The sequence below is a fragment of the Sesamum indicum genome, linkage group LG8, assembly GCF_026168435.1.
Source record: "Sesamum indicum cultivar Baizhima isolate 11 linkage group LG8, ASM2616843v1, whole genome shotgun sequence".
Taxonomy (NCBI): Eukaryota; Viridiplantae; Streptophyta; class Magnoliopsida; order Lamiales; family Pedaliaceae; genus Sesamum; species Sesamum indicum.
In genome coordinates this window covers 3,690,545-3,715,724 of record NC_142664.1, presented here as the reverse complement: position 1 = coordinate 3,715,724, position 25,180 = coordinate 3,690,545, and the positions used below count along the sequence as shown (strand labels likewise).

Genomic DNA, 25,180 nt, shown 5'->3' with positions numbered 1-25,180 from the left:
ATCGGCTTCGGCTAAGTTGGTTATAAAACCTTCCGATTTTCCCTACAAAAAAGAATTAATTGAGCTATAAATAAAATAAAATCAATTTTCCTCTATCTGTCTATCATATTACATGTTGTTTGCTATTATTGTTAGGATAATTCCTTCTTTTTCAAGTGGAATAATAACGAATATAATCATATTTTTTTCTTATCCTAATGGCGTCATGTCAACTAATATAAAGTATATATAAAATTGTGAATTTTTAATAACAGTTTTTAAAACAGTAAATAAAATATATATATGTATGTATATATATGTTTATTTATACGTATTTTTGTTGAAAATATATTAATTTGACACTATAATTCAATATAAAATACAATTACATTAACTAATCTGACAATATTCTGATATTCATATGAAAACGTATACAAAATTAAAAATGCGTATTTGTTTAGAAATTGAAAATAAAACATAAACTTACATGCTGTCCCGACCTTCAAATATTGTCGAACAAGTGATGGTAAAAGCTGCAAGCTCGCCATGAAGCGGTCTTGTGACTGTGCATGCATGAAAGCCTCTATAAAGTCTCGTTTTTTTGTTCAGGTGTCTGATAGGTAGAAATGAATATTTGCAAGTAGTCGTTCAAGTTTCTTCACCTCCTATGCAAGAACAAACACACACACACACACATATATATATATATATATATATGCAGCCAAATAAAATGAAGATACCCTTAGGCAAATGAACAACATAAAAACATAGGCCATCAAATTTAAATTCCTATGCCTAGGAAGTACATGGACAAAACCATCTGTCTCAAGCTTAACTCAGCTCATCGATCTCATCGTTGTTTCTGTCCTTCTAAAAGGAAGTTATAGCAGCAACGACATAATAAAACCAAAAGAGGCACAAACGTTATTTAAACATGCGAAATTCTGTCCGGAGTCGAACAAAGTGAATATCATAGAAGAACTTTATGAGAGACAGCGCCATTAGGCGTCTTCAGTGCATGGTAGACGGTGAGGCTACTGAAGCACGGCTGGTAAAGCATAGGAGACGTGAGATGGTGACTGCTGCACTTGGAGACAATCAACCACCGCAGCAGCAACAAAGTAACGCGATTTCAGCTCCGACAACTGTGAACAGAAGTTCAAGATTTCGAGGGGCGAGTAGGCATAGATGGACAGGGAGAGATGAAGCACATTTGTGGGACAAACAATCATGGAATGCAACTCAAAAGAAAAAGGGAAAACAAGGTATGTAGTGGACCTGAATTCTTCTACAACTTCTTGCATTTAGTGTCAGTGCTTGACATGAAATCTTGTGCTTATTTCATGGTTCACTCTTCGGGTTTTTGCAATTGAAATGGACGACAGTCTATCTTGGTGAGTACCCTTTTGCTATTATGAAGAAATTTCAACTTTTCTCGACAATTTTCGACAGTTTAAGACATAAACTGAAGCTACGTTATGTTAATTCTGTGAGAACTCCTCAGGAGCCTATGACAACGATGAAGCTGCAGCAAGAGCCTATGACTTAGCTGCTCTTAAGTACTGGGGGACAATGACTTGTACCAATTTCCCAGTAAGTGCTTCAATATATGACAAGTGCTAAAATGTGTTCGGTTACGGTAACTTATAAACTCTGTCGAGCCTATTTCTGCAGATATCTGATTACGAGAAAGAAATCGAAGTTATGGAGACCATCACAAAAGAACAGTACGTAGCCTCATTGAGAAGGTAATGGTTCTGCCTTTTCATCGATCCTAAACAATAACGCAGTGTCGAAACGGTTCATTAACTAGCCAAATCTTCCACCCTCCAGAAACAACAGTGGTTTCGCAAGAGGGGTGTCAAAGTACAGAGGAGTTGCAAGGTACAAATATCCAGAAAAAAATATCAATTTTGCTCTACAAAAGGGTAACTTTTTGAAGCTATACTTTTCTAAGTATTTACATCAAGAATTAAAAAGCAGACACCATCAGAATGGAAGATGGGAAGCAAGGATAGGCAGAGTTTTAGGAAATAAGTACCTTTACCTTGACACTTACAGTAAGTAAACAATACTAGTAATCATTCAACAATCAACTGCAACTGAAAACGGAACGTGTCAATTTCATGGCAAGTATATTCATCTGCAGGTACTCAAGAAGAGGCTGCTCGCGCATACGACATTGCCACAACAGAATACAGAGGAATCAACGCAACATCAACTTCTACCTGAGCAATTGCATCTGATGGCTGAAGCCGGGAGCAAACATATCAGTTCCTAGTCAGGAATCAGAACAAAAAACGGAACTGCTGAAGGCTTTGACAGTAGTTAACCGGAGTAAGCAAGAACTGTGCGGTCGAAACGTCCTGTTTGGTTTATGCAGAAAGCCATCGTCTCCAACGGCACTAGTCCTGCTCCTTCGATCTTCCATGTTCAAAGAACTCAGTTCTGCATCCGGAACAGGAAAACAGTGATTGAATATGGAAGCGTGTGTTATGATACTCCGTTTTTGCTCTCCTCTAATGGGTAAAATCCATATTACCTTATTTTGATATCCAAAATATTCAAATAAGGCATGATGCATCTGAACATGAGTTTTATATTGTAACCACAAAAATGCCATTTTTTATCAACTGCCTAATCTAAATTTGTGGTTCAAATTTAATCAATACTTATACAAAATAAAAATATATTCTTTTAATATATAGATATATATATATTTGTATCTATATGTATATGTCTAGTTTAATCTCTTCTCATATCTCCATCGTCCGACCACCTTTCGACGCGAGCTTATCACCATAGAAAATTCCATCCAACAACAAGCATGTTAATACCCCATCCACCCAAAATATTCAATCCGTGGTTTTTAACCGAAAGGAGTTTTTTTGCTCTATTTTATAAAATATAGTAGGATTTTTGCCTATTAAATTAACACAGAGGAATTTCACGCTATTTCATCAAAACACAAGAAAGATATTATGCAATTTACTCAAAAAATAAATAAGCGCAAAGTTAATAATTACAAACCTACATTCAAAACTAGTGTAATTTCATAAAATATTAAAGAGTTATTTATAATTTTTTAAATAATAAACATAATTATGATAAATATAATATTAGCTGGTTGTATTCATCAATAATTTAATCAATACGAAAATTTTAAGGAGGCAGGAACTTAAACTAGTTTCAGCTCAACTCCCCCTTCCGCCCACGTCCCAACTCGAGTACATAACAGTTAGCAATTTGCTAAAATTGACATTTGACCCCCTCAAGTTTGTGAAATTTATGATCCCCCTCCCCATCAACGTGAATACGTGATCTGAAAATCTGACAACTCGATTAGTCTCATTTGTTTCCGCCCCCACAACCCCGCTCAACCCCTGACCCCCCAATCGCCATTCCCTTGGAACCCTTCTATCTCAAAAGACTAGCCGTTAGGGTTTTCTCGAAGGGGCCTTACCAATTTCCGCTTTCCAATTATCCAATTCGCTTCAGATCTGTAGCAACAGAATGTACGGATTCGAAGCGCTGACCTTCAACATCCATGGTGGTTACCTGGAGGCGATCGTTCGAGGATACCGTTCGGGGCTCCTCACGGCAGCCGATTACAACAACCTCTGCCAGTGCGAAACCCTGGATGATATCAAAATGCACCTCTCTGCCACCGAGTACGGTTCTTACCTCCAAAACGGTTAGTCTTTTTTTATTCTTCATTTTTAGTTACGTCTTTAAATTTAATTTTCTTGTTGTGCTGGTGTTTTGGAGCTTAAATTAATTGATGTAATGGTGAATAGGAGTGTTGAATTTTGCAGTGATTAGATTGATCCAATTGATTTTGCTTCGATTTACTGAATGAACTAAAATCAGATTGAAGTACTTATTTGGTTAGGTTAGTAGATTCTACCATTGATTCATAGAGCTGGAATTGACCTCTGTTATGTGGTCATTCCGGAGTTACATGCATTTGATGAACTGGAGAACTAGACTGTTTAGTTTGGGGTTGTTAAGTTGATCTGATAGATTACCTTTTCATTTTCTAAATCAAGTGGAAAATAGATCCAAGTACTCGATGTAGATCATTTCAGGATATATTTACTGGATCATCTTGCTATTGGAGTTCGTTCCAATGGAACGATTTTCGGCATGGAGGGTATTTAACTCATAGTTACAATCTGTCTTCCAATTTCCTGACAAGTCCATTATGAGATACGTGTCTATAGTGAAGTAGATTAAGTTTCAGTCTGGAATCTGTTGAGCTGTCTATGAGTAGCTGATGTATGGAGTGGATATTTGTTAGTTTATTAGTTGTTGTAATTATTTATTAGCTTCACTAATTGTCAAAAGCTTTACATCTTGTGCTCCTTGGTCGCATTTTCAGATGCCAAGATTGTAATTGTTTATTGTTGTCATATCGAATTGCAGAGCCCTCTCCATTGCATACGACAACAATTGTGGAGAAGTGCACCCTTAAACTGGTTGATGAGTATAAGCACATGTTAGCCCAGGCTACGGAGCCTCTGTCCACATTTTTAGAGTATATCACGTATGCAGATCTCTCTTTACTTGGTTTATATCTTGTCACTCTATTGATCTAAATACTAGCTCATATATTTGAGTTTTTTCTCCCATGAAAGTACTTCTAAAGTCTAAAACAAGGTGCATAGATACTGCTCATTGATTTTTAATGTAATTACTAGAATTATCTTAATTAAAGAATTGCAGTATTTATAGTGGACAGTACTAAGCTTATGATAGACACAGAAAATTATGTCTAGTATTAAAAGAATTATGGCTCTCAAGGTTGTGACCTTGCTTTTAGTACTGGACACAGTTTGTCCACTTTTGTTTAAACATTTTCCTACTAGTGGTTTTCTACTTTCAAGTTTGATAAAGGTATACATTTCGTATGAAACATTTTTTTATTATTTAGATATGGGCACATGATTGACAATGTTGTGCTAATCGTAACTGGAACATTGCACGAGAGAGATGTTCAGGAATTGTTGGAGAAATGCCACCCTTTAGGGATGTTTGACAGGTATTCTACCTTAATCAGACATTTTAGCCTATAAAGAATTTGTACTATATTATAAATTAACCATTTATTTCTATAGCATTGCTACTCTAGCAGTTGCCCAGAATATGAGGGAGCTTTACAGACTGGTGCTTGTTGACACGCCCCTGGCTCCATACTTCTCCGAATGCATTACTTCAGAGGTCCCTACTGCTGTACTACTTTTTTTTCTTTACATATATATATACTTTTCTGAGATCGGATTGTTTTTGTTATGAAGGTACGGATTTTGGTGTGCCGTGATCTGTCATCATATTTGTCATCATAATTATACTATTCATGCCCTTGTCATTATGATTCTTAGATCTGTTTATTTGGTAATATTATTAAGTGAACTTGTCAGAATTATGCATCTTAGGCGGTAGTGCTCTTATTTATGGAACATGTCTAGAAGGTGAAGAAGGCCAATCTGATGATTGTTCTGCATATTGTTGATTGATTGGCTCCAAGACTGTTTGGTTGCTTAAGAAACTGCGTAATGACCAATCTGCCTTGCCTTGTAGGATTACTGTACGTCTTAAATTATTGATAAGACAATATTTACATAACGATATAGTACCTTCTAACTCATTGAACATAAGAAAGAATGCAGAAATGGGTAGAAAATTCATGTTATATTGGGATTATAAAAAGTTATTTGTTTTGTTAGTATACGTTGAGTGAAGACAAGGCTGGCACATGGTTTTGACATGTGTGCTGTCTCTATGGATACTTTTGCAGGACTTAGATGACATGAATATTGAAATTATGAGGAATACTCTCTACAAGGCATACCTTGAAGACTTTTACAGATTTTGCAAGGTACAATGGTGATTTTGGAATAGTCAAAAGTTTTCTTTCCATTTTTATTGGAAGTAAATTAGTCTCTGTTCTGGTAATCTCCTCTAACATAAGAATTTGCTAGTAGACACTTGGCGGTGCCACTGCAGAGATTATGTCTGACCTCCTAGCCTTTGAAGCTGACAGAAGGGCTGTTAATATCACGATAAACAGGTTCGTTACTGTCAAAAACCATTGAAAATAGTATTATACATACTTGTTGATCGGATTAGTTTCTAACCCTTTCATATGCCTTTTATCGCAGTATTGGCACTGAGCTCACTCGAGATGATCGTAGGAAATTGTATTCTAATTTTGGCTTGCTGTAAGGGCTTTTTACCACTCTTTACTAATCCAGAGAGTTAGATAATATACTTTTTTGGAGCTTCATTTTCCTGTCACTGACAATGCAGTTTTCTGATAGATATCCTTATGGTCATGAGGAGCTTGCCGTCTGTGAAGATATAGATCAGGTACTTGATAGTATTATTCATATTCTCATATTTTACTTAGTTTTCTTGTTGCATTGTTATGCAAAATCCAACTATATATCAACCCTGATTTGGCACGGCTTCTCCTCCTATGGGGTTGGGGTGGTTGTGGGGGCAGGGGATCGGGTAGTGGTGCAATTCTTTAGTGGAACTGGATTGAAGAGACAAATATACACACACCTTAAAAAGAATGGGCAAATTGATTCACAATATTTTCGTGTCAAGTTTTTGAGTTTATTGGTTACTTATTTGCTCTTGTAATTTTCCTGCTAGTTGGGTTTATTTGGAGGTGTAGAGGGAAGGAGAAAGTAAATGTGTATTGAATTTTATATGCGAGGACCCATTAGTATCCATTTTGAAATTGTAGCATAGTTACGTTGTCAAATAAGCTGCGCTGGGCTTGCCAGAGAGTATTGGACTGCCAGAGTTCCAATGCGTGCATCCGGTCCATTTTGTCTGTTCTGTTTTTCTTGTTTGTTGTCTTGCTTTCCTTATTCTTATATATAAAACCAACTTCCATTCTCTTGATTTCATTTATTCAACGTTTCTAGGTGCGTGCGGCCATGGAAAAGTATCCTCCTTATCAGTCCATATTTTCTAAGTTATCCTATGGAGAGAGTCAGATGCTTGACAAGGCCTTCTATGAAGAGGAAGTAAAACGACTTTGCTTAGCATTTGAGCAGCAGGTTTGTTTATTTGTCAAAGCTTGCTGTTGAAATTGACTGCTGTACATATAGTAAACTTTAGAATCTTGGTGCCCTATTTGGATGATTAACTCAATCAGTAATCCTATTGTGGTGCACTGCAGTTCCATTATGGTGTGTTTTTTGCATACATGAGGTTGAGAGAGCAGGAGATCAGAAATTTGATGTGGATATCTGAGTGTGTTGCTCAAAACCAGAAGTCCAGAGTGCACGATAGTGTTGTTTTTATATTTTAATACACGATCGAGAAACACTGTTTGATAACTACTACTACCATGTCCGCAGTCCACCGTGATGTTTTTCTGTAAATTTGTTCTCGCCTTTCTTGATTTATTTCAGCTGCGGAGGGCATTCATTTTGCTCTTTGTTCAACTTTCATGAATAAGCCGTGTGATTTATGATCTATTAGCTGGAGGGAAAAGTTTTCTATTGATACTGATGAATGTATGTCTGCCCATAAATTTATCTGATCTGATGTACAACAAAATTGTTGACGCTTATATATATATATTTATTATAAAAGGATTGTATCAATTGAATGCTGGGTATTGTTATTTGGTAATTGCTAGCTGCTGCTACTTTTTAGTTATTCATCCTTAATATAGAAGTTCTATGTATAAGTCTGAGAAACTTTTGTTACATTTTTTAAATCGTTTTCGAAAGCTTATCACCACACTATTAAGTGTAACTTGTACCGTCCAGTTGAAGAAGTAAATATACGAATACTGGATTGGAATTCATTTTTAATAATCATTTTTGGATATCAATATTTTCATTAAGATCTTTTACCTATTTTCACATTATCCAAGGAAGGAGAAAAGAAAAAAAAATAATATTGAAAAATTAAGAATTATATGTTGCGCGTTTATTTTACCAGTACCATCCAAGATTAATTGCATAAAATTCTTTGTATTTTCAAAATTTAGTTAAAAGTCCTTTGTGTTAATAAAATAGATTATTCTTTTTGTATTTTTTAAAATATGCACACTCTCTTCTTTTATTCGGTAAGCTTAATTGCATTAAAATTTGTGTTGAATTATTCATTATACGTAACATTCTTATAATAGCTATTAATCTTCAATTATTAAAAAATTAACAGATATTACATAATTTCAAATATATTTTTTATTTATATATAAATATTATATATATGCTATATAATATATATATATATATATATATATATTTGCAGGTGGCGATTGTGGGCTTCGCCCAAATTAGGCAATTGTATCCTCATCGCTTGCGCACTAAAGGGGCGACCTTGTGTCGCCTTGTTCAATCGCCCTTTCTAGAAGAGAGCAGCGATTCAACGCGAACACTCTAGATCTAGGCAATCGTTGCCCAAAGGAAGAAGGGCAATATCTCCATCTTCGAGATGAGGCGGCCAACGGAGAAGACGGCACCAAAAAGTATTATTATTATTATTTAAAAAAAAATAAAAAAAATAAATATAACAAAAATATTAAAATTTTAATTTAAATATATATTGGTGGTTTTAGCTGAAACTTTATATATTTATAATAAATAATATAACTTCAAAAATTGATATAATTGTTTGATATTTTGATATTTAATATTATATTTTATAAATAAAAATATTAATTACTAAAATATACTTAAATTAAATAACAAATTAATTTAGTTAATAATATATAATTGTTTGACTTTCATTATATTATATAACATTTTTAATTGAAAAGTGAATTTTAGCTTATTTATTTTTGTATTGTGATTTGTTAATTTATATTTGAACTTTTAAAAGCTTTATATACATTTTAAGTATTTTTATATGTAGTTAATATATTTCATAAATAAATGTAGTTAATTAAAATATATTAAAGTTATATAATAAATTAAATTAATTAATAATATATATATATTATTAAAATTTATCTAAACTAAAATATTTATTTTCTCTCATACATAAAAAAAGACAAAATAGACTTTTATAAATATAAAATAATATTAAAAGGTATTATTATTATATATATATATATATATATATAGAAAAAACACTCACATTTTAGACATGTGGCATGCCCTCTCCATTAATTTTTAACAGAGAGGGACCCTATCATAAATGACAAATTATTACATCAATTTTCATCTATGGGATTTGCAATCAAAAGTTAGGGTCATAAAAGAATTACGTATGATTTTATCATAACAATAATTATAACTATAGTTGAGTCAACAAAATTGATATGTAGATATGAGGTATGCGGGGCGCAATTGTGAATTTTGAGAACTCAGGGGTAGAATGACAATTATGGAGAACTCCTCTTCTGAAAATGAAGAACAATCAGTGGGCAAATTAGCGATTCTCACCGTAGAAATCAACAACAGTCGGCAAGATGAGCAGTGTACATGACCCGGTTTCTGTTTCTTCTTATCCATATTAATTATGTACATAAATATACATGAGCGTGCTATGTACACTATTTTTATACTTATATAAAAAAGAAAAGCCATCCGTACGAAAAATGGGTAATTAAAGACACTCTTGTATTAATTTTTTCTATAAACTAAAAATTGTCCTTCAATTCACCCAAAACAATCCGCTGTTCTTCTTAGCCCATTGGTTTAAGCTGCCCATGGTTTTCTTTTCCCCTCTCCCTCTAAAACCAACTCTACATATATACATATATGGCTACCCCTACCCCACCCCTCCCCTATATATATATATAGTTATGTACATTCTCCAACGCTGCAAATTAAGACGAGTTGCAGAATTGAATTTCACATCTCCATCAAACCTTTTGCTTCTCTTCTGTACAAACTACTACGAAAACACTCTCTACTTTTCTTGAATTCTCCTATGTGAAAAAGTCGTCTACCTGTTTCCTCAGTTCATAGTTTTTGCATTTCTTCAATTAAGTACCCGCTTCAGATTAATTTTGTCTGTGTTCGAATAATTAATGGGAAGTGAGCAAAAGGAGGGTGGTGGAAAGGGCAATGATGAGTCGAAGAAGAGAAAGCGGAGGAGGCAGAAGAGACTGTCTCCGGTTCAAAGGCTTTACGATTCTTGCAAGCAAGTGTTTGCCGATTGTGGCCCTGACATTGTTCCATCACCCCACAAAGTCCAAATGCTTGCCGCTGTTTTGGGTACACCCTTAATCTGCATCTTCTTCTTCTTCTTGTTCTATAGTTTCTGGTATTAAGATCGAATTAATGTTTCGCACGTATTTAATATACGCCCGCCCTGTTCCTTTATATTAATATCTGCGCGTCGTTTGTCTAACATTCACGCATCATTTGCAATTAATACATGGAGATAGGCAGCAATCAATTCAGTGCATAAGGTACAAAAGACTACTTGCATGCAGTAAAGATTTGATGATGATGATGTTGTCGTCTTTTATGTGTTGTTTGTGGGGGTGGGTGGTGTCTGAATCCATGATAATTATACCAAGACATGCATGAGTGTTGTTTGTTTATGTTTTCTAGGTTTTGAATCTTTCACTCAGAGAGGAGGTAGGTTTCGAGCTGGTGATATTGTCAGACATAGGAATAGGGTCTTAGTAAGAGAAAATGTTTCAGGAATAGGAAAATTTAATAACATCCCTAAAGAAGAGAATGAACTCTTCAAACAATTTCTTGAATTTAAAAAAGAACATAAAAATTAACAATTGATGAATCATCAGCATCTTATGCAAAAATGGTGCAAGAAGATGAAGATGAATTAATTAATTACAAATTTAGTGAACACCATGAAATAATTATACTTCTTGAGAATGATGATTTAAGGTGGGAAAAAGACTCATGGTATCTAATGAAAAGGTATCTTAATGTTGCATCTTTTCCAGCAGGGTCATATAAACTTAGGGCACATTATGAATGTATCCTTAAAGCAACTCAAAGTGTTGAAATTAATCACACATTTTCTAGCAATGGAAAGGAATTTAATTATTCCAAAGAAATAATTAAAAAATTTATCACTGCTGTAGAATGGGGAATCAACCCATTAGGAGAAAAAGAATACTTTCACCCAGAGTAAAAAAATACAATAAAGTTTAACTAGTGAGACTATGTTAAGGCATTTAATAAGGCTTTTTTTTATGAAAATTATAAAAAAAACATACACGATTTTTTAAAATTTATCCGTTGGTTTTCCAACAAGAAATACCTAATTGGGTATTCCAATGGTGGATAAGTTTTGGTCCATCAATTTCTATTCTTTCTGAAATCTTCCAAGAATATTATACGGAATGGCTGAATTATTCGCCAAAAATAATATAAGTAGAAAAATCAAGGAAATGGATTGAAGGATTGGCTTTAATTTATTTCTTTATGGAATTTTCTATCTCATGGATCTGGAAATGGCTACCAGAGGTAGGAATTACCCTACAGAAAATTCCATGCATAAAAAGGAGGTTTTGTTCAAAATTTTGGAACAAATTGATGCAAATTGATCCAGAGACCAAGAAATATTATGGTCAAGAAATTATCAATGAGATGGAAGAAAAATTACAAGAATATAAAGTTCTTGCAGTACCCAATCCTTTTGAACATATCTCCCAAAAAATTCTGAATAAAAAAAGGGTAATCACGAAAGACCAAATGATTGAGGAATACCTCAAGTAAATGCAAAATAATTTGAAAAAGAATCTTTCGGGAATTGTTTCTCCCATGGAGACCTCCAGCAAAAATGGAGAAAATAAATTTTCATATCTCGCTGAGGAATCTCAGAATCCATTTGAGAAATTTTCTCAAGAAGAATTTCTTGATAATCTATTTAAAGAATTCGGGAGACGTTAAAAAGAAAATAAAAAATGGACATTTCAAAATCATCTGAAGACAAAGAGGACCTCAAGCAATCGAGATCAGAATCAGAAGGAAGTAGCGTCTCCAGACTTATGAAGAAATAAAGTGTAGGGCAAGTTAACGGAATTGACCAAATGACACGTGTCGACAATGAAACGACACTTGGCAGATGAAGGCCATGCGGACGTGAAAAAATGGTTTCAAGTTCGAACCATCTGGTTATAAATATAACCTTTTCCCCCCCTTTTTGAGAGAGCCCTCGGAAGCCTTCATGTGTTGAAGCAGAGGCACTTGCACTTATAATTTCTTTCTCTTTCCTTAGTTATAAAAAAGTTTCATTTGGCATAAGAAGGGTTACAAACCACCTGGGAGTTCTCTTATTTAACTTTCTGCATTTGTTATTTTCATTCTTGTTTCTATTTTTTTTAGCCTAATGCAAGGCTAATTGCTGCTGCTGAATTATTCAACTATAACGGAGATAGCATGGCTATATATATATATATATATAAAGAGTATTTTTCATTACTGATGAAGATAAGGAGAAATTGAAGGAACTTAATGATAAGACTCTCTGGGTCGTCGGTTTAAATTATGGGTATGAATGAGGTCGGCCTTGCCATTACTGCCCGATTTTGCCGTTCTTTGGCGTTGATTTTGGGCTTTAATGTGGTATTTTCTGACCAAAACTCATACCTATTAGTTTAAATCAATGTAAAAAGGTTCCCAATTTAGTCTTTTCTTATGTTATTCGTTTCTCTTTATATTTATCATAATAAAAAATATTCTTTTGATACATTCCGCCTGAATGGCCAATTTTTCCTACCGCCTACATGGTCGGATTTATTTTTTCTTTTATATACTCCGCCTACATGGTCGGATTTATCTTTCTACTTGTGTACATTCCGCCTATATGGTCGGTTCTTCATACCGCCTCATGGCCGGATTTAAATTTTCTTGAGTTTTTTCGATCATGGCTACATGGTATCAGAGCCATGTTGTTGAAGTTGAGTTGAATAATTCAGCAGTACTTTATTCCTCTGTTTAATATGCAGTATTTATTTGATAATAATAGTAGTCATGTTAAGAATGCTAGGAAAGAGGAGTATGAACTCACAAGGAACTTACATCAACTAAATAAATGGACCATTCCTAAAGTAAATCCTAGATTAATTTATAATTTCAGAAGATTTGATTTTTGGAAAACTAAACAGGTAGTAAAAACTACTGAAGAATCTATTTCTTTTGATAATGAAGAAAAAGTAATAAAACTTTTGGATTCCATGGATAAGGCATTACCAAGAAGAGTATAAATTTCTACATATTGGTCTTGTTCAAATAGCCTTTAAGCCTCTAACATTAGAAGGCTTACCAAAAAGCTTTTTAGCTGCCCTAAGAGATGCCAGGAATTTAGACTGGAAGAAATCTCTAATAGGAATAATTCAATCTAGTCTAGCCCATGGTCCAGTATTTTTTAATGTTTATCCAATTCTACAGTTATCAATGTCTGATGTGAATATACTTGATGCACTAACGTTAAATGTTAAAACCCATGGATATAATTATACACCTGGATCAGAATTACTATGTATATGTTATAGAATTTACTATAAACTTCTCCATACACTTAATCCTAATTGTAAGACACAAGATAATAAAATTCTTGAACAAAGAGTATTCTTTGAAACGAATTTACAAAATTCAAGGATTAATACTAGGAGACAAATAAAATGGAGCGAAGTAGAGTTTCCGGAACATTGGGTGATTGAGAAGGAGGTCCCCATTAAAAGTAATACTGAAAGTATGTACACAAATATATTACAAAATCCAGAAGGAAATGTCATAATAAATTTTGTTAATCAGTCAAAATATTTAAGAAGTTGCTCTTCAAGATATTCTAATATGTCTTATATATCACCAATAGAGGTAACAACCCCATCTAGAGCATTCACATCCCAAACCAGAGAAGAGATTAATAGCTCAAATTATGATAAGGTCGAAGAAATAAGGATACAATCAAATAATAAGGAGTATATAAGGATCCTAAACTAAATGAAGAATTAACTTCATAAACGGACTTTTGTTTATAAATGAATACACATGATATAATTGCCTATGAAATTCCATTTGAAAATTATACAAACATAATCGATTTTAGTCTTGGATCCCTGACTAGAAAAGAAATTAAGGGAGAATTTTCTGAAAAAAGATGGGAACCCTTTTAAAAATGATTTTTTAAAAATTTCCCACCTGATAAACAAAATGAAATTTCAAATCAATTCTATAAGGAACTATCTATATGAAATAAGAAAGTTACCTTTGTTCCATGGTTTATAACCAAATATTCAAAACAATATTTAAATGTGTTAGAGAGAAAATATTTCCTAGAAAACGGAAAAATCCTAAATAATGTCTTTTCCCCTCAACAGCCTTTCAAAATGAATTCTAATGAAATAGAGATTAATTTTAAAGCATTTTCTAAATTAATTGAAGATGACACCTTAATGGTTACAATAACAGAAATAAATGAGTTATTAAAAAAGCAAAATTATGCCAATTTATACTTTAAATGTTATAGGAAAACACATTATGGAATTCAATAATAAGATAGATAAGATTATAGAACGGCAAAGGAATTGGCAGAGAGAAATCAACTCAAATAAGACATTAGTTGAAGAAACAAGAGGAGAAATTATCACAAGACCCTCAATTCAACCACCCCGGATATTATAGATTTTAAATTAAAACCTATAGGAGACCTAGAAAAGCTATTAGATCAAAAAATTAAAACTTTAAAATTAAATACCCTACATAATGACAGAGATCCTCAGGATGAATTCAGGGAGGAAATTAACAAATTAGAAAAATTTGCTAGGAAGCCAATACAAACCAAATTCTATTATCCTAGACCAACACCCCAAGATGTCTTTTATGAAGAAAAAGAGATAATTGACCAAAATAGTTATAATGGAAAACAAATTTATGAATGTAACATTGATGGATTTACAGAAAGACAGATTTGTAATACTATCATAGAATGATGATGTATAGTACTATATGTAAAGGAAATAATAATTCCGATAAAGCTATTGCTAAAATGATTATAGCAGGATTGACTGACCAATTAAAGGGATGGTGGAATAATTATTTCAGCCAAACTGATAAAGGTGAAATATTAAATACAATGAAAATTAAAATAATATCTCAGAAGAGAAAGCAGTTTATACATTAGCCACAAACATCGTTGAGCATTTTACAGGTAGATGGTCAGATAATAGTGAGAATATTTGAACACTTCTACAGAATTTAAAATGTAAAACATTAACTTCATTTCGATGGTACAAAGATGTATTCCTTATTAGAGTTATGGAACTCCCAGGGTCAAATGATGCTCATTGGAAGTCTAAATTTATAGATGGTCTCCCTCATCTTTTTGCAGAATGTCCTAAGAAAAGGAGACCTGCACATTAATTATAGTCAATATACTTATGGGAAGTTAATTGGAACCTGCATCCAGGAAGGATTAAATTTATGCAATGAAATTAGATTAAATAAACAAATTAAAAGACAAAACTTAACAGGGAAAAGCTAATTAGGACAGTTTTGTGCTCAATTTGGGATGGAAATGAAACCATCTGATAAATAAAAAATCTCTAGGAATAGGACTTCGAGGTTTAAGGAGAAGAGGTACAAAAAGAAAAAATTTAGAAAAGAAATAAATAAAGAAAAAGACTTGGCTAGAAAAAATGAATGGAAGGCTAAAAATAACATCACAAAGAAAATAAGAAGATGCTATGTTTGTGGAGAAACAGATCATCTTGCAAATAGATGCAGAAACAAAAAGGCTAGAAAATTGAAAAAAAAAAAATAATCTTAATTTACAAGAAGAGGATAAACAAAAAATACTTAATGTAATATTTTCAGAAAAAGAAGAATCTGAGGAGCAAAGTGAACTTAAAAATATCGAAGAAAATTTTGAATATTCATCAACCACTTCTGAATCTGAAGAAAAAGAGCCTTCTTGTTCATGTAGGCAGGAATAAAATTCACATCAAGAATTCTACGAATTAATGGCAAAATTTAAAGAAATGGGATAAATAAATGTTCTCATTGATAATCATATTATTAAACTACTTAGGGAAATAAAGGATCCTGAAGTTAGGGACATTATTCTAAGTAAAATTGATAATAATAATAATGCCTCCACATCTGGGCCTAACCCAGTTTATGATAGAACTATTAATAAATTTTTTGAACCATATACAATAGCTGAAGTCAAGAAATTGCTTAATGAAAAGCATACTATTAGAGATAACTCCTCTACTGTGGAGGATCTCAAAATTGAAGTAGAAAAGTTAAAATAAGATATAAAGAATATTAAAAAATACAATCAGTCTCTTACTAATAGACTTGGGAGGATTGAAATTAGCAAGAATAATGAAATAGGAGAAGAAAAATACGAGGAAGATTTTCTATCGACTTTAGAAATAGTCACTAGTAAAAAATGGAATGTTAAAATTGATCTTTTAATAAATAACAATTTTAGGAAAACATTTACTGCTCTTATTGACAGTGGAGTAGATATTAACTATATTAAAGAAGGTTTATACCAACTAGGTATTTTGAAAAAACGACCCACTCTTTATCATCTGTCAATGGCAAAAAACGACCCACTCTTTATCATCATTTGTATTCATTTATAAACAAAAGTCCGTTTATGAAGTTAATTCTTCATTTAGTTTAGGATCCTTATATACTCCTTTAACAATATTATTTGATTGTATCCTTATTTCTTCGACCTTATCATAATTTGAGCTATTAATCTCTTCTCTGATTTGGGATGTGAATGCTCTAGATGGGGTTGTTACCTCTATTGGTGATATATAAGACATATTAGAATATCTTGAAGAGCAACTTTTTAAATATTTTAACTGATTAACAAAATTTATTATGACATTTCCTTCTGGATTTTGTAATATATTTGTGTACATACTTTCAGTATTACTTTTAATGGGGACCTCCTTCTCAATCACCCAATGTTCTGGAAACTCTACTTCGCTCCATTTTATTTGTCTCCTAGTATTAATCCTTGAATTCTGTAAATTCGTTTCAAAGAATACTCTTTGTTCAAGAGTTTTATTATCTTGTGTCTTACAATTAGAATTAAGTGTATGGAGAAGTTTATAGTAAATTCTATAACATATACATAGTAATTCTGATCCAGGTGTATAATTATATCCATGGGTTTTAGCATTTAACGTTAGTGCATCAAGTATATTCACATCAGACATTGATAACTGTAGAATTGGATAAACATTAAAAAATACTGGACCATGGGCTAGACTAGATTGAATTATTCCTATTAGAGATTTCTTCCAGTCTAAATTCCTGGCATCTCTTAGGGCAGCTAAAAAGCTTTTTGGTAAGCCTTCTAATGTTAGAGGCTTAAAGGCTATTTGAACAAGACCAATATGTAGAAATTTATACTCTTCTTGGTAATGCCTTATCCATGGAATCCAAAAGTTTTATTACTTTTTCTTCATTATCAAAAGAAATAGATTCTTCAGTAGTTTTTACTACCTGTTTAGTTTTCCAGAAATCAAATCTTTTGAAATTATAAATTAATCTAGGATTTACTTTAGGAATGGTCCATTTATTTAGTTGATGTAAGTTCCTTGTGAGTTCATACTCCTCTTTCCTAGCATTCTTAACATGACTACTATTATTATCAAATAAATACTGCATATTAAACAGAGGAATAAAGTACTGCTGAATTATTCAACTCAACTTCAACAACATGGCTCTGATACCATGTAGCCATGATCGAAAAAACTCAAGAAAATTTAAATCCGGCCATGAGGCGGTATGAGAACCGACCATATAGGCGGAATGTACACAAGTAGAAAGATAAATCCGACCATGTAGGCGGAGTATACAAAAGAAAAAATAAATTCGACCATGTAGGCAGTAGGAAAAATTGGCCATTCAGGCGGAATGTATCAAAAGAATATTTTTTATTATGATAAATATAAAGAGAAACGAATAACATAAGAAAAGACTAAATTGGGAACCTTTTTACATTGATTTAAACTAATAAGTATGAGTTTTGGTCAGAAAATACCACAGTAAAGCCCAAAATCAACGCCAAAGAACGACAAAATTGGGCAGTAATGGCAAGGCCGACCTCATTCATACCCATAATTTAAACCGACGACCCAGAGAGTCTTATCATTAAGTTCCTTCAGTTTCTCCTTATCTTCATCAGTAATGAAAAATACTCTTTATATATATATATATAGCCATGCTATCTCCGTTATAGTTGAATAATTCAGCAGCAGCAATTTAGCTTTGCATTAGGCTAAAGAAAATAGAAACAAGAATGAAAATAACAAATGCAGAAAGTTAAATAAGAGAACTCACAGGTGGTTTGTAACTCTTCTTATGCCAAATGAAACTTTTTTATAACTAAGGAAAGAGAAAGAAATTATAAATGCAAGTGCCTCTGCTTCAACACATGAAGGCTTCCGAGGGCTCTCTCAAAAAGGGGGGGAAAAGGTTATATTTATAACCAGATGGTTCGGACTTGAAACCATTTTTTCACGTCCGCATGGCCTTCATCTGCCAAGTGTCGTTTCATTGTCGACACGTGTCATTTGGTCAATTCCGTTGACTTGCCCTGCTGGCACTTTATTTCTTCATAAGTTTAGAGAAGCTACTTCCTTCTGATTCTGATCTCGATTGCTTGAGGTCCTCTTTGTCTTCAGATGATTTTAAAATATCCATTTTTTATTTTCTTTTTAACGTCTCCCGAATTCTTTAAATAGATTATCAAGAAATTCTTCTTGAGAAAATTCCTCAAATGGATTCTGAGATTCCTCAGCGAGATACGAAAATTTATTTTCTCCATTTTTGCTGGAGGTCTCCATGGGAGAAGCAATTTCCGAAAGATTCTTTTTCAAATTATTTTGCATTTGCTTGAGGTATTCCTCAATCATTTGGTCTTTCGTGATTACCCTTTTTTATTCAGAATTCTTTGGGAGATGTGTTCAAAAGGATTGGGTGCCTAATTTTCTTCTTTTTCTGCAAGAACTTTATATTCTTGTAATTTTTCTTCCATCTCATTGATGATTTCTTGACCATAATATTTCTTGGTCTCTGGATTAATTTGATGCTTTGTTCCAAAATTTTGAACAAAACCTCCTTTTTATGCATGAAATTTTCTATAGGGTAATTCCTACCTCTAGTAGCCATTTCCAGATCCATGAGATAGAAAATTCCATAAAGAAATAAATTGAAGCCATTCCTTCAATCCATTTCCTTGATTTTTCTGCTTATATTATTTTTGGCGAATAATTCAGCCATTTCGTATAATATTCTTGGAAGATTTCAGGAAGAATAGAAATTGATGGACCAAAACTTATCCACCATTGGAATACCCAATTAGGTATTTCTTGTTGGAAAACCAACGGATAAATTTTAAAAAATCATGTATGTTTTTTTTATAATTTTCATAAAGAAAAGCCTTATTAAATGCCTTAACATAGTCTCAGTAGTTAAACTTTATTGTATTTTTTACTCTGGGTGAAAGTATTCTTTTTCTACTAATGGGTTGATTCCCCATTCTAGAGCAGTGATAAATTTTTTAATTACTTCTTTGGAATAATTAAATTCCTTTCCATTGCTAGAAAATGTGTGATTAATTTCAACACTCTGAGTTGCTTTAAGGATACATTCATAATGTGCCCTAGGTTTATATGACCCTGCTGGAAAAGATGCAACATTAAGATACCTTTTCATTAGATACCATGAGTCTTTTTCCCACCTTAAATCATCATTCTCAAGAAGTATAATTATTTCATGGTGTTCACTAAATTTGTAATTAATTAATTCATCTTCATCTTCTTGCACCATTTTTGCATAAGATGCTGATGATTCATCAGTTGTTAATTTTTTTATGTTCTTTGTTAAATTCAAGAAACTGGTTGAAGAGTTCATTCTCTTCTTCTGGGATGTTATTAAATTTTTCTATTCCCGAAATATTTTATCTTACTAAGGCCCTATTCTCATGTCTGACAATATCACCAGCTCGAAACCTATCTCCTCTCTGATTAGAGGAGGAATTTCTTCCTCTTTCCCGTTGGGGGAGCATTCCTTAAAAATAAAGATGATTCATTAGCTAGCATAGAGACCAGCAATTTGCTGGTGGTATAGCAAATTTGCTATCCAAAGTTGTTTAATACAATTTTTTGCAGTGACATTTGCATCTGGAAATTGTATGAGAATGTCAGAAATTACTTCCTTGACTTTATCAATTCGCTTTCTGATTATTTTTTGAATTCTTTTTAATCTTGTCATATATTGAATTGGTTCATCCCAAAATTTTCATTGGTAGATAGGCCAATGGACTCCATTCATAGAATATCTTTCTCCTATGACCATTTCTTCAATCCATCCATTTGGAATTGTCGAGGAAATATTCATTCCTCTAAACATTTCATTTCCAAATTCATCCAGATTCATTTCCATCAATATATTCTCTTGATAGGAAATCAGGGAGACTATTTGTCTCTCCTTTAATATATTCAATAGAGAAATTAAATGGGGCAAGATGTGCTTGTATATATATACATATACATATATATAAATTATTATATATATGTATTAATATATATACATATAATATAAATACATATATAATATATAAATATATTTTATATATATAAGTAATTAAAGGGCTGGCAGCGCTAGCAGCCCTTAATGACTGGCACGCTGCTAGCCAATAAAATAGGCTGGTCGCAGCCAGTGATGGGTCAATCAAAAATTGACCCATCACTGTAATTTTTTTAAATTTAAAAAAAAATTTAAACCGCCAACAACCATTATAAATTTGACCAAGATGTTGTGGACATTCACTGTATTCAAAACTCTCAACTTTCAATTTTTCACTACATTCAAAATCATTTGTGTGAGGTTATTTTCAATTTATTTTTCATACAAATGGATAGACGTTCAGTTTACGGTCCTCGTGATGGTACTGTATTATCTCAACAAGCCCAACATAGGTCCGACGATATTCCTGAAGGTGACCTAGATGCCGTACTAATTTCACGGTGTGCGGATGGTAGCTTTTGGACTCATTTTCATCAAAATAATATGTCCGAGCGTGTACAAAAAATCCTACACCGAATAGAATTTTATGGAGTCTACAGGTGCGGATGCCTTCAATTAAATCAACACCTCATCACTGCATTAATGGAGAGGTGGCGATCGAAGATGCACACTTTTTATTTTCGTGTAGGAAAAGCCACAATTACCCTACAAGATATTCAAATAATATGGGCACTCCCAATAGACGGCGAGCCGGTGACTGGAATTGATCTCGACCGCACAACACAACAATGACAGGAATATTGCCTTACTTACATAGGCTTTAGCCCGGATGCAAATGCGTTGAGGGGCTCGAGACTATAGACATCCGCAATTACATCTCATTTGGCGCTGTCGAGATCACTTATAACACTCCCCACGATATCGTCGTCCAATACGCACGTGCCGTTGCATTACTTCTATTTGGGGGTTTGATGTGCCCAGATTCCTCAAGTAACTATGTCTCATTACTTTATCTTTCAAAATTAGAAGATATATAAACCGCGAGGAACTATAGTTGGGAGTGTTGTGCTGGCATTTTTATATCGTGAATTATGCAATGCCAGCACAAAAAGCAAAGCGGCAATTGGTGGGACGCTGCAATTGCTACAGGTAAAATTGACTTAAAAATTCTTACACATTTTTTTGGCTATTAATATTCATTAATAACACATATTTGTATTGTTCGTGCAAATTTGGGCATGGTTACGGATTACGCCACTTTGTCGTGAACTTGGTGCCCAACGACTATTTATGGGCCAAATCCAAATGCATAACAATCGCTGGCTCCCAGCAGCACCATATGGTGCTACTTGGAATTGTCAGCACACTTGCACCAGCACAGTACGGGGAACTGTCCGAGTCATACGAGAAATTCTGGATGAGATGCAGGCGGATCAGGTAACTTATTTTTAATATTATAGGTATATTTATACCGTGAATTAAGTGCGTATTAAATTACATCTTTGTATTTATTACAGTTCATATGGCAGCCGTATGACATGGACTCGGATGTCATTATGGCTTACGCCGATGAATTGAACCCCCAGTTGTGGAGGTCATCCATTCTATTGATATTCTACGCAATAATTGAAATGCATCGTCCCGAACGGGTTGTTCGTCAATTCGAGATGAGGCAAAATGTACCAAAATCGACGGATACCCGGGATATGAGCCTCCATCAGATTTTTCGTAAAAATCACGCGCGCAGATTGGTACCTGCAATACATACAATATATCACTAGATGGCAAAGATGATATGACATGGTTGTACATAGGCCTCCCATTTTCGATAGAAGGGAAACAGAACGAGGTTATTGGGAATGGTACTACAACATAACAAGAAATTTCGTATCGTCATCTACCGATAGACGTGCGGAAAGCGGGTACCAACCTGGAGAAGCACATCTGTTGCAAGTTGTGATACGTTGTTATATAATATTACATATTTTATTTCAGATTTTTTTTAACAACACAAGGCTCATTATTTTTTACAATTTTCAGGCAAATGAGGTGAATGCCCTTGAAACTTTATGTCGATCTAGACCATCAAATATTGAAGGATATAGTCAATTGGTGGATAGATTTGAACATAGGTTACATATTATCAAGGAAGCTATAACCCAACAGCCACAACAAATTGCTTCTCCATCCGATGATGCTCCCACAACATCCTACAGGCAAAGCAGAAGTTGTAGCCGAATGTCTACTGGTTCAGTTGAACGTCATGATATTGGAGTGGATATAGCTGGTCCTTCTACAGTATATCCACCTCAACCGCCTCAAGATTATTATATGCCTCAACCGTCTCAAGACGAATGGTTTCAATCGACTCCATATATGCCAAACCAAACACAAGATTATTCTTTTGATCTTGGTTTTGGTATTAATCAAACATATGCACAAGGATATAATATTTCACCAATTCCATTTCCATAGTTTGGTGCATATCGTGACAACGTGGAGTCAAGTTCCACAACAACATCAAGTCGGTTCGGTGGTGATGAAAATGAGGCGCAAAATGAGCCAGTGTAAAATGTGGGCGAGGAAATAAGAAAACCTTGACGTCAACGCCACAAACGGCATTGTGGAACGGGTGGACATTTTTTATATTTGTAATTGTATAGTTCATTATAATTTTTAACAATTGTACAAAATAAATACACTATTATATTTGTACCCTTAATTGTAATTTTTTAAGTTAATGCAATGTTAATTTTATTATTTTTGGATTTTAGTATGTTGTTAAAATTAATTATATATAAATTAAATTATACGAATTTTGAATCCCGACTTGGGCACAAATTAATTTTTCTGTCTTTATTTCTTGATGAGTCGCGATTTTATAATATTATATTATTTAATAAAATTATAATAATATAATTTTTTTTATTAATAAAGTATTAAATAACTCGAGGTTGCCGGGCATGCATGGCTTAAGGAGAGGGAAAAACCTAAAGACCAGTCCATAGTTGGAGTGTCCTACAATGGACCAAAAATTGCAAAAAGGTAATTTCGACATGGAAGCAAAGTTTCCACTGTTCGTTTTACAGATTTGAGTTTTTGTTATAACCTTTTCTTGTATTTTCGTACTAAATGTACATACATAAATATACACCTCTGTGTATACAAAAACCTAAGTTTTTTTTATATAGATGAAATAAATTGTAATATGGATTTACAATGTAAAAATACCATCCACCAGCAAAATAGTACATGCTCGTAGCCCATCGTCGACTAGATTTCACCGCATTTCGTTTTAATCTATCGTATCATTTTGAATTCATCATAAATGTAACATTCATTTGTTTATTTTTGGAAGAAAATTCTCGTGTGATATCACAAACAAGAAAATGATTGAATTTTTTATTTTAAAGGTTTATTGTATTTTGTACTCTATTTAATATATATATATATATATACGCATATTATACGATCATATTATATATTTTATTTCGAATGGCATGTATATATTAAATTAAATCAAAGACGCAGTACGGTTTGAAATAGTAAATCCAACCGTCACATTTCATTTTTCACCTTTAATTGACACGTAGATTGAGTTTGTGGATGTGCTAGTTATCTTACTAATATCAACTATCAACTTTACGCAGATGTATTAAAAAGGTGATGATAAATGGGGCAAAATGTTTTTTTAATCTCACAAAATAAGGGTAAATTTTATTTTGATATTATAGTTATGGCATATGTTGTTTTCAGTTTCATAAAATTTATAATCACGTATTTCTAGTCCTAAAAAGCTATATAGGTTTTGGAACTAAAAAACTGTTGTTTGGGACTAAAAAGGCGCTGTGATTTTGAGATAAAAAGTCCCAAAATTACATTTTCTGGGACTAAAAAATACGTGATTGTGAGTTTTATGAAATTAAAAATGTCATCTATCAGAGTTGTGGTACCAAAATAAATTTTACCCTTTTGTCCTGATAAATTTACTGTGCATCCAAAATGTTGAGTTGTTTGCTCCGTAGTTCACTTGCATGTGTTGAGTGTTGTGAGAAAAATATTCCTTTCTTCAGGTTAATCCTAGATAGGAAAAGGTGAAATAAGCATCCATGGGGAAGATTAATTATTCGTGCAAAATCCTTATTCACGTTCGTATCAAATTAATTATATATAACACAAGTATAATATTAACATGTGATTTGTTTAGATTCAACCATCTATGAACGCTTCAGTCGCTCAAGAAAAGCCTTCGAGAATTATTTACAGAACGTTACAGCTTTACTTGCTTCCTTACACCTTTCCGTTCCGAAGGTGCAACAAAATGGAACGCCAGGAGATAAACGACTCTTATGGCTGAAACATAACACATTTTCGTATAGTTATGACAAGTAAAACTCACAGTCGAATGGGAAACAACGCCTGTTTGTTTGTATTCTTATTTTTTATTTTTCAATGAAAAATATATATTTTAAATTTTGTATAGATCTTCGTGTAAAATAGAGAATATGTTTAATTAATAAAATTGTGTTTTTATATTAAATTGCGTTGCCAAATCGATATACTTTAATAAGAATACATATAAACAAATATGTTTTTACTTCAATTGCTGATTAAAAAATTGAAAAGTAAAAATGAGAACACAAACAAAAATATAAGAAACTTGACACTATCGAGTCGATTTAGGGGTATAATGATTTATTATAATAAAAAATATAAAAAAGGTAAATGATAATATAACA

At 33.0% G+C, this 25,180-nt stretch overlaps 3 protein-coding genes across 8 annotated transcripts; all 3 read left to right on the top strand.

The window, feature by feature from the left end:
• The first annotated feature begins 473 nt into the window (after nucleotides 1-473).
• On the top strand, nucleotides 474-2,558 carry LOC105167738 (ethylene-responsive transcription factor WRI1). Its single transcript, XM_088883395.1, has 6 exons — nucleotides 474-1,244; nucleotides 1,365-1,373; nucleotides 1,484-1,572; nucleotides 1,654-1,727; nucleotides 1,813-1,863; nucleotides 1,963-2,558. Exons 1-6 carry the CDS (start codon nucleotides 965-967, stop codon nucleotides 2,045-2,047), a joined length of 588 nt encoding a protein of 195 aa, XP_088739521.1. The 5' UTR covers nucleotides 474-964; the 3' UTR covers nucleotides 2,048-2,558.
• A 705-nt stretch (nucleotides 2,559-3,263) lies between these two features.
• On the top strand, nucleotides 3,264-7,604 carry LOC105167671 (V-type proton ATPase subunit d1). The gene is made up of 10 exons (XM_011087470.3): nucleotides 3,264-3,673; nucleotides 4,405-4,525; nucleotides 4,913-5,020; nucleotides 5,097-5,199; nucleotides 5,777-5,857; nucleotides 5,964-6,049; nucleotides 6,141-6,200; nucleotides 6,300-6,348; nucleotides 6,918-7,052; nucleotides 7,175-7,604. Exons 1-10 carry the CDS (start codon nucleotides 3,493-3,495, stop codon nucleotides 7,304-7,306), a joined length of 1,056 nt encoding a protein of 351 aa, XP_011085772.1. The 5' UTR covers nucleotides 3,264-3,492; the 3' UTR covers nucleotides 7,307-7,604.
• A 1,744-nt stretch (nucleotides 7,605-9,348) lies between these two features.
• Nucleotides 9,349-23,214, top strand: LOC105167668 (uncharacterized). 6 transcript variants are annotated; one of them, XR_002287595.2, is made up of 5 exons: nucleotides 9,653-10,175; nucleotides 20,884-21,590; nucleotides 21,775-21,878; nucleotides 21,959-22,394; nucleotides 22,482-23,214. XR_002287595.2 is itself a non-coding variant. In XM_020695918.2 (4 exons), exons 2-4 carry the CDS (start codon nucleotides 21,533-21,535, stop codon nucleotides 22,914-22,916), a joined length of 597 nt encoding a protein of 198 aa, XP_020551577.1. In that variant the 5' UTR covers nucleotides 9,662-10,175; nucleotides 20,884-21,532; the 3' UTR covers nucleotides 22,917-23,214. The 6 variants fall into 6 exon arrangements, 1 of the variants encoding a protein (XP_020551577.1); XR_002287594.2 differs by having other exon boundaries at nucleotides 9,652-10,175; nucleotides 20,884-21,878; nucleotides 21,959-22,363; XR_002287593.2 differs by having other exon boundaries at nucleotides 9,652-10,175; nucleotides 20,884-21,878.
• The last annotated feature ends 1,966 nt before the right edge of the window (nucleotides 23,215-25,180 follow it).